Here is a 10,573-nt window from a genome sequence, read left to right as displayed (position 1 = left end):
AAACAATAGATTTTTTGTTCAAAAGGCATTGTCTAAAGTTAGATATATGGATGGTTGTGGTATGACGTACAAAAGCAAAGTAAAAAAAGTCGCTAGTAAGAAAATGTCTCAGGTATCTAAAAACAACCAAAGTTTTCAGGGCCTGATTCAAGTTTTCTCCTCTGTCTGCCAGATTTGTGTTGGAGGTATGACTCTGCGAAGTGCGGCGTTATCTTTTTTCCATTTAAATGCTAATGAGCGCGCTGCCGTACTAGTCAAAGCGCTGCAGAAACCGTGTGAATTTTTAATATCTTATCACACCAAAAGGTAACAGCCCTCCCGGTTAGGTGGAGGGATGAGTACATGTTCCCTCATTAAATTCTACACAAACTGAGGGCCTTTCTGTGTGTCACGGCATCCTCGGCTCTGTGTGTGTTGCTAGTGTAATGTGTGTGGTCAGTTGTGTGCACTCACATCCGTCTGTGTCATTTAGATGTGTGCGCACAGCAGATGTGCGCAGCAGTGTGCTGGTGCACTTGTTTCTTCACCTCATCATTAATGAACAGCTGTTAATTGCCTCCCCATCATGTGGTGGAGGCAGCAGACAGAGGTTGAGGTTGTCACAGCCTATTCATAATTACTGTAGCTGGTGGAGTCATTGATGACAAAAGGTTAGAGGAAAATTCATTGAATGTAATGAAACTCACATGAGAGAGTGACCTCTGCTCTTATACTGCCTGGATTTGTATTCCCCACTGGCACCTGTTTCCATGAAAACCACCAGTGTCTTCCACAGTGAATGTTAATGTGGTGCATTATTTCCTCATTATAGAGTTACAGTGGATAAAGAAGTGTAAAAAGCTCCTTATGAGCAACTCTCAGAGGACTCAGTGAGAGCGATAACAATAATCTATGCAGCGTTGCGTTCAAGTCCTCCAGGAAAATGACAACGCTTTTAAATAGATATGTACAACTTGCCGTCAAAGTTGCTTTGTGGAAACTGGCAGGTTTAGTCTGATAAAAGTGAGGCATTAGAAGTGAAGTGATGTAATATCTGAATCAAATATTATACTTCTCGAGAAAAAGAAGAATTATGTCTCCCACCAGCAGTATTGAAACTCAGATTTACAAACCTGGCATCTCCTATGCAGAATAAAAACGCTTTAATGTCGCTTTTTTTTTTGCAGAATTCCTCTAAATGTGTTGCCTCTGCGGTCTGACAATCGATGGTGATCTTTGGTTTCATTGTTATCTTTCACATTGTACTCGTCAGATAGCTGCTAGAGTAAGCAATGCTGGAGGAAAAACTGGAGAGCATGAGGGACTTTCATGAAGGCGGGCTCTCCTCAAAGCCAGAATTCAATAATTGCTTTCCTCTTGTCTCACGCAAGTGACAGATGGTGAGGCCACCAAAGGCCTGAAGATGGGAATAATATTGTTGATTAAAAAGAAATATAGAAAACAACATGCAGCTGTTGGCTACAAGACTGAGACAAAAAAAGAAAGAGTGAAAAATGGGAATAGAGCAGGGAAACAAAAAGAATATTGGTAATGACACAACTAAACATTTAGATTGGAGATTGTTTGAACTGCTGAAATGTGAAGTTTTGGGAAAGAGATTTTATTGTTTGACTGAATTATTCTTGGTGGGTGCTGAGGGGTTCCAGATATTTATGAAAGTTGTTATTCATTTGGCTCCGTACCGTCTGGTATTCAGACCACCCTTCAAACACAAACGCCCACCTGCACATGTTAAACAGTGAGTGAGAAAAAGAGTCTGATGATTTTTCAAGAACGTCCAAGATTCAGATGGACTAAAGCGAGTCAATATCTTCCACATTGTGTGCGTGAGCTCGTCAGCGTGGGGGTAATTTTTTCCCAGAGCTCTTTGCCGGTATCAGGGGAAATTTAACACTTTTAATGGCAAATGCTGATGCTGAGCTCTCTTCCTTCCTCTGCTATGAGCACCAAAGCCTGGAGTCACGCTGCTCAGCCTCTTTTGCATACAAACTAATGTAACGATTGTCTTTCTCAGACATTGTTCAAAGAACAGAAAACTCAAAGTCTCAGCCAGAGATCTGGTATCTTTTTGTTCCCATTTATCATGAAAGTACCTTTTTGTAATGAACCCAATTTATTCAAGACAAAAGGTTAGAAAAAGATAGAAATTATACACATTTTTTGACAAAGTAAATGACAAAATAAACGTGCGAAGTCCTTCATCATTAAATTATTATTTCAAATGGAGCACACTAGTAAGTTTCAGTGAAATTACCACCCAGTCAGTTTTTTTCAGTGGTGCAGGTTTTATGGTTTCTCGCTGTAACATAATCTTTCCTGTGAACTAACACAAAGGAAACAGTAAATCAGCTCCACCGCCATGATTCAATAAAAGAAAGTCATTGTATCCTCAAATTCCTATCTGATTCTATATATTTCTGCAATAGCAGCGTCTCCAAGACATGCATGAAGCCTGCGCTACAGTATTTATCATTTATGGAATAATAAGCATGCATACTGGGCGTCAGCTGCGTTGTGCCTTGACTGGATAAGAAGCAAAATAAGCCAGTGTGATCAGGGGAGGGATCGAGTGAGATTAAAAGATTTAAGGCTCCATTTGCCCATGAATATCTGATGCCTATCTGAGGCGAGAGGCAGTGATCCTCCGTCAGGTTGTCGAGGTGTCTGAATAAATCTACCTTATCTCCATCTGGCCACTTTTCAACTGTTTCTTAAGTGAAGGTGTCGCCACATTCCTGTTGTTCCAAAGAGTCACGCAGAAGCTGCTTGCATCAAATGAAAATGTTTCTTCTCATCTGAAATCATTGTCGGCTCGGTTATTCTCCTTTTGAGTCAAAATATAGTAAGTAATTCATGTCTCCTTCAAAAAGCAAACACTGTTCCATACTGTGAGACTGCCAATACCAGCAGATACTGAACAATTGTTTGGCTCAGACCTGGCATCTGAACACTTCTCAGCACAACTCAGTGTTGGCACCAGCCAGCAAATAAAAATCAGTAGCTGGCAGTCACAGGCTGATCAAGTTGTGAAATGACTTCAGTACTATTTTGATAATCCAGCTTCTTCAGGACAATCAAAAATAATTGTTAAACCTTATTGTTGTATGCAGTTTGGACATGGCTGTGAATTTGTGTCAGCAAAATATTACTTCTCTGAGGCAAAATAAAGTTTACATCACATTATCACAAGTCCCTATGTTTCCTCTATGACAGCCAGCATGTGTATTTTACATTGTGTATTCTGCAATAAGTCATTATGGAGATGTTTTAATTGAAATTGTTGTTTGAGAGCTCCACAAATATGCATGCCTTTGCTTATTTTATCTTAATGTACCTTTATCTTGATCTTAATACGTCTACCTTTGGTGACAATAGCAAATGCTAATTGTAATGAAAACAAACTGCATCATTCTATTCTACTAAAAGCTTTAGGTTTTATTACAGTAACAAATCACAAACTATAACATACTAGCAGTGCAAAAGTAGCCTAACTGCTGTGTTCCCACACTTAATAGGATAAAAAAAACTGAATATGAATATGTGAGAGATGTGATATGATAATTACTGATCAGTGGGAAATGTATGACAATGAGAATGCACGCACAAATATCTGTTGTCAAATGCTTTTAAAGTATAATGAAAACCAGATTTTAAAACTAACTTTCATTTTCTAAAGGAAACATATGTTTTGTTAGTAACATAACATTTATAATAACTCCCCCTGTGTTGAAGGGAACATCTCCACCAGCTGCACTATATTACATGTAGGCTATAGTTTGTTCTTCGTCGTTTTAAGTGAGTTTACCTCTTCTGAGGAGAGTAAGAAGATACAGATCTGATTTGCTTTGTGCTAAATTTTGGGGCGGGACGGAGCGCGGGGACGCTAAGGTGGGTTCCCTCCCCCATGGGTGTGTCCACTGGCCGGGAGACCTCAGTGTATCCACCTGCAGAAGCCGCTTTCTTGCACTACACACTTGAGCGCCGCTGCGCGTGTTGGACGCTCCTCTCCGCCACTCTTCTCCAGGAACAACTCTTTGTTTCAAACCTCCTTCAGTGGAAAATACACAATCTGTTGATACCATTTAGAGATCACTCCAAGTTAAGGCGGCTGCGTCAAGTTCATTTGAATCCAAGCTTTGTTCGGCTCTGGGGATAATCGTGCAGGATCTGCGGCGGATACACTGATACTACTCCTGCGTGCGGACAGAGGAGCTCAAAGGATCGGCAGTGGATGGTTTTAAATGTTGACCAGCTTTAACACAATATTCACTGGACGGAACTAGAAGGTGGGTCATAATGCAAGTGATGTTTTTATACAAGTCAGATTCGTTATCTGTATTGAGACAGATGTGCTTATAAAACAGTCGGAAGCAACATTTGGTGGAGTCGAAAGGAATGATGCATGCTTCACGTGTAAGATTATGGCTCTAATATTTAAAATGTATCTTAAAAGTTCTGGAAAAAAAAAATAGAATATTTTCAGTCAGAAAATTGAGAACATTTTATTTTAAGCAACAGACTTCAGTTAGCCTATTTCTATGTTTGGCTGATCTTGTCTGGCGCGTGGGAGGTAGTTTTAAATGATCAGTTCTACTCGCAAATACCAATTTCAAATACTGCATGAGCAAAGAGCAGTGGTGTGTGTGTGTGTGTGTGTGTGTGTGTGTGTGTGTGTGTGTGTGTGCGTGTGTGTGTGTGTGTGTGGTGCGCGTGTTATGTGGACAACGTGCAGGACGCACTGAAAGTTTTGGCTGCATGTGATGCTGTATCTTTACAATCTGCTATATTCACAGTGATCGAATATAAGTCTAACTAGCACTCAACGTTACTTACTGTCTAAAACCCTCTTATAAATGGCACGTGGTTCATGTTCATGTCCTCATAAGTCAAAGCCCAGTCACGCTTTATTTTGGTTAACGGTCTTTGGAGTTGTGCCTTTAGGGCTCAATGTGGAACTTGATCTCAAACCCGGACTAACAGTTTGACCTCAGACTCAAATCCACGTTTACGAGTAGATGAATGGATGATTACAGCAAAACACCCTCTCTAAAATAAATATTCTCCCAACATGGCACGGTCAATTAATTGTACAAGCCTTTTTTTTATACAGCTGTGCCACCTCATCCGCACGCTGATAACTTGGAGCGTCTTTAAATCCTTTTATGGGGATATTATTAACTTCAGCTCTCTTTGTGGCTGATATTCGCATGTTCATGGTGAGCACTGCTCGTGCGCGCCGGGCTCAACGAGGCATCTCCGCGGTGAAATTCAGCTCTTTGTGGGTAACAGTGCTATATTTCTTGACCAGGAATTTGACGCTTTCACAAACACGTTTTGTGTCCGTATGTATGAAAAGTGAGCAGGGAGGTGCACGCAGCTCCTCTTTCTCCAGCTGGAAGGTGTCTCCGGTCATCCACGCTGTTGCTCTTACAGCACACAGAAGCAGACACAGGCAAGAATAACAGCAGGGGCACATTACAATGACAGATTCATGATAAAACCCAGTAGCAATGATGGAAAATCAATGCTGAACCAGTAGAGTATATTTCCAGACCCCAACTGTCAGGTTTTACGGTTGAGGTTAAGTTACTTTCTATTGCACACCCTAATATAATTACCTAGGCAAGATTCTAAGCATTTATACTCCCCCATAATATACATTCAAAGCATGGCAGCTATAGCAGGAACAGATCCAGTGTTTAGCTTTGTGTCTCGGTCCCTGCCTTGGGATCTGTGTCGTTGCATGACTTCAGTAAGCTTTATTAAAACTACACAATGTGGCTGTAATTGGTTGCTACAATTGGTTTAAAGTAGAGGATAATTGACTGATGCTCAACCCTATCTGTCCCTCAGCTCCCGGACTCTACTTCTGCTCTGTTAACAAACAGAGGGACAATGTTGTGGGACAAACTGTGCTGGCTACTGGCCCTGCTGGCCTTATCGTCTGGGGCGCTGCCCGCCTTCATTGAGCCCCTCTCTGCTCCCAGGATCTTCCTGTCCTTCAAAGGTAAGGCACTCACAATACTTGCAGCGTCTGTGACCCAGTTTGTTTAGTTCTGTGCTTCTCTACACAGCTATGTAGATTTGATCACCAGAGTAATGGTTGTTTCTGTCATCTGTCTTTTATTTCTTCGTCTTGTTTTGGGTAAACTATTGGCACTAGCTGAATTCAGAGCTTGGCAAGCCTGTCATCTATTCCTTTACTGCCTAACAGAGAGTTTGATTGTGTGTCGCGATGAGAGGGATGCGGAGATGTGCTGCTGATTGTCCTGACTATTCAGGACCAGAGAATATGTCTTCATTTAATCGCCTGGCTGCCATTAGTTCCTCAAACAGGCCTTTGTGCGACCTCGGCTCCCTTCTGAAATCAAGTCAGATTTAACACTTGGCTAGGCACACACTCAGGGCGCAGATCCAGCATGTTATGAATGTTTGCCAGTGCCACATGAGGCCCTGTGTGTGTGTGTGTGTTGAACTGCCCTGTTAAAATAGGTCTCAGCGGTGCAGTCTCCGGTCCTTTGTCATTCCAGCGCCGGCTCAGCCATCGTGTCCATTGTGTCCTTGTAAAGCTCTTGAGGTTTTATAGTAGGCCTACTTCTGAAGAAGATTTTAATAAGCATCGGTCATGAGATCGCCACACTTAAGATATAAACTCTGTGTCGAGTTTGAACAGTTAGACACACTGAATGGGAGCTGGAGGTTTCTCTGCTAATTGAAATCATATACAGAATATTTGTAGAGTTGTGTGAAAATATGTTTTTTTTTTTAAATGGCATCTACAATGTGTCATGTGTCTCTAGTCGACACTGGAATAGCAGAAATAACTAATTTTCTTGCATTTATTTGTTGTTACTTCATGTCATGGTCTCTTGCTGATTAAAACCTCTCTCTTGATCAGATACAATGCTTACCTGTTAGTGTTCTTTCTCACCATCTTTCTCTCTAATCAAGTTGGATTTCACCCTCCACTGGTTTCACACTTATTTGGTAAAAAAAGAGTTAATTTATTTTCTGCTTCTTTTAATCGAGTTCCTTTTGGTTTTTAATTAGTTCTGGAGGTTACTTTATGCCTCACAGAGCAACTTCAGATAGCTGGAGAATAGAAATGATCCCTATGCTGTGCATTCCCTAATTGTATTGGTTTTGCACCGTACTGCTGGGAATAGCTCCGTAATGTCCTTTAATTATTTTTTTATGTGTAAGTGTACTTAACTAAATACTTGGCTTTAGGTTTCATGATAACTGTCTAGTGCTGACACACACATATTTGCTGTCATAAGTGCCTTCTGGTAACATAAGCCAAGCTCATTTTTAACAAGCATTTCAATTGTGATGATAAAACAGACCGAGGAGATGAGCTACAAATGTAGTCTGCCAACTGTAGCAGCTAAAAGTGTTTTTTTTCTTTAATTGCGTTGTTGGTTTTGCTTCTGTCTGTGACCCAGCCTCACATGTTTATCCACGAAGGTTACACAGTATCACTTTCCACCGATTATTTTCATTTTATAAAGCTCTTAGAGAAGATGTTGCTGCGTTTGGCTGGAATCCAGCTTGTCTTTGCTTTTCAATTATTTGCCCTCTATCAAGAGAAACATATAAGGGATTATATAAATAATATAGACACACACACACATTTCTCGAAAGAAAAATGATAATATCTCCTATGGCAAATACAGTATACGGTATTAGTACTGCATTTCAGTGTGATCATCTGCTATAAACCCTTACCTTGAATTTCCATTCTGCCATTTAATAATCACTACTTTCTATCTGTGTTTATTTCTTACCATTTGTACAGTTTTCCTGGAACTCTTCATAACTGAAAGCTAAAGGATTTTCATGCATACAAGCCTGAACAAATCAGATGACATGTAACATCACAGTGAAACAGGAGGTTAAGTTTAATTGCTGATGAAAGTCCTGCACTTTGGTATTTGGCTCTGGCTTATTACTTCAACCAGTAGTTATTTTTAATTTTGTATATATTTGTATTAATATGAATTGTTTAATCATTTCCCCTCATTCAATAAATAAGATGGAATATACTGTAATATTTTTTGCACTGTAGTATTCATTGTTATTGTATAAGTTCCATGTCTGCAGGAACCCTCAAACGGAAAAAAACAAACAATAAAACAGGAACCCAGTAAGTACATTTTCACCACCAGATTACTTAAAGCTAAGGTTTACATAGTAAACAACCATAAGCAACCTAAGCAGATCATTTTGTCTTTTGAGGTTCCTAAAGTAGCTACTGAGTGTTTTTGTGCAAGCCGAGTTATTAACTGTGATAAGGACCAAGTTAGCAAACAGAGGCTTCAAAAGAGTTGCGTGCACACACACACACACAATGCTTCTCTCAAACTAAAGAACAGTGTGTTTTCCCCCAAAAATATAATAGCATGCTATATTTAGTATACATTTATTCAAAAGTGAAGTTGGGGTTATGCAAATGGAATTTTCAAATAACATAGATATTAGATGTACAGAGGGTATTCCATAAAAGTCACAGTTAAGTAGGTGTATTCTTCTTTCTCATAAAAGACTGAACGGGGCTGGCTTAGATCAGCTGCTTTGAGCGCCTATATTTACTTTTAAACAAGGTCTATAATCACGTGCTATTTTAGTGCGTGAGGCTCTGCGAGGTTGTGACCCTTCAAACAGAAGCCAGTCACACCCGAGGTTAACTGCCCTCAAACTGTGGGAGAATGGCACCATATTAACAAGTAATAGCTTGTTGCGCTAATCCCCGGGCCCATTTGAAAGTGTTTAACTTTGTTTTTCTCCGGCCTCTTTAGTCCTCTGTGGAACACCTGGGCGCAAGGTTAGCTCTGGGAAGAAAGCCAGACAAAGCCAGGCGGTCCTGTAATTCTCAGGGACAATCTTAAGGTTACTCCAGCCTCTGCACTTTCCCATACGCTCTTTGTGTCCCACGTAATGCGTCAATGATTGTCACGCCGGAACAAAGACTTCACTATCAGCTCATCTCTCCTGACAGTTTTCAGGGTTAAGATCAGAAATGGCGAGATGTCCTCCACATCTTTTATTTTTTGAATAATTAGGAGCTGCTACTGAGTTTGAACTTGACTGCTTGTTCTCTACAACAATAGACCTCATCTTCCACAGATTATGTTCTATAGGCGGATTTATGTGTGTATATATAGTACATGAGACGGGCCCTTTGTCTTCCTAAAGTACTATGAGTGTGACATTCCTCTATGTAGGTGGTCCTGTACTGCTGATGTCCTTTTGACTCCTAAGCTGAAATAGAAAGTATTTTATTCATAATTTCCTTGTCGTGCCCTGAGATATTCCACTTCTCTCCAGATTGTAAGAACTCCTTGCACCTCACCCAGCCTCCTCACTTCTTATAGACAGTATATATTATTGTGGCACTGGAGACAGAGCAAAGTGCAATCAGGTCTCAGCAATTAATGAGCTGCTGAAAGCTTATCCTGCTAGCACATGACAGACAAGGTGCTCGCCTGCAACAATACCACAGACTTACAAAAATAAAAACAAATGTTTCAATTTAGACACATATCTGAGCTGCTTTGATTGTCTTGATCTGTCTCCTTGAAACAAAAGTGAACAGGCTGTAAGTAACCAGATATTGTGATTGGCTAATCATCCGGGCAATTGCTTGTTCTCATAACCCAGAAACCCTCCTGCTGTTCAGCCACAAAAATTGGGTCATTAATAAGCCATATTATCAGACCACCGTACACATTTCAGTGCGTTATATTACATGCATCATCAGAGATGTTAGACATAATGAGACATGTATTGCATGGTGAGACTTACTTGGCAGATTGTCACAGTGCAATCGTGTATTTATGGGTATTACACAATGATAATAATAAGCATCTACGCTGTGATGTGCTTATGGTATTGCTTTGCCTGATGAACATTCATGTGCAGTATAGAGGTGAAGACGCAGGTGAACATGCCCAAACGTTGACACATTGACATGTTCTTTGTAAATGGACAAACTGTTGTCAGGAAGACACAATAGAAAAATAGTGTAACAAGTTAAAGCAAAAAAAACAAACAAAAGCAAATCCGTTTTTTTGCACTGGCTAAAGTCCATTGTGCACATACAGTGTTATCTAATTCAAATCCTCTGTGCCCCTCTCCCTACCAGCTGTGCTTGTTTACTCCTTTCCCAGCAGATAATCATCATCAGTACATGAGTGTAACAAGTTTGTCACAGCCTTTTACTGTCCCTCTCCTACATGCCTTCAAATTCTTAGAAATTATGGATGGCAGAATGCTTTTTATAAATGTCTTTTGGTCACGTTGCTGCACATTCGTACATATAGTACTTGGATGCAGTTTGTGCTCTTGGCATGCATCACACACATGCAACATTGTACCTGTTGGCAAAGGAGCCCAAAGCTGCCTCCCTTCCCTATTATCTCCATCAGAGGATGTCGGGTCACTGCAAAAATGTTTCCACAGAGTAATGCGTGGTGGCTGTGGCATGCAAGCCTGCAGCAATTATTACAATACTTTTCTACTTTCTCTCCAGAGATGATGCTGCTGATGGAGGAGGGGAGGGGGGGGGGGGGGG

General features: G+C 40.6%; 1 protein-coding gene across 2 annotated transcripts in view; it reads left to right on the top strand.

Annotated features, from left to right (window-relative positions):
• Positions 1-3,935: 3,935 nt before the first annotated feature.
• Positions 3,936-10,573, top strand: part of sema3fa (sema domain, immunoglobulin domain (Ig), short basic domain, secreted, (semaphorin) 3Fa) — a 49,631-nt gene continuing 42,993 nt past the window's right edge. For both annotated transcript variants that reach the window (XM_031843134.1, XM_031843125.1), the window contains exons 1-2: positions 3,936-4,286; positions 5,854-6,007. In XM_031843134.1, the coding sequence (XP_031698994.1) occupies positions 5,896-6,007 (112 nt within the window). In that variant the 5' untranslated portion in view covers positions 3,936-4,286; positions 5,854-5,895. The remainder of the gene's footprint in view (positions 4,287-5,853; positions 6,008-10,573) is intronic.

The sequence above is a fragment of the Anarrhichthys ocellatus genome, unplaced genomic scaffold (genome assembly GCF_004355925.1).
Source record: "Anarrhichthys ocellatus isolate YVR2014 unplaced genomic scaffold, GSC_Weel_1.0 scaffold1, whole genome shotgun sequence".
In the NCBI taxonomy this organism is placed as follows: domain Eukaryota; kingdom Metazoa; phylum Chordata; class Actinopteri; order Perciformes; family Anarhichadidae; genus Anarrhichthys; species Anarrhichthys ocellatus.
Note: the sequence above shows the minus strand (reverse complement) of the source record. Positions and strands in the feature narration are given on the sequence as shown.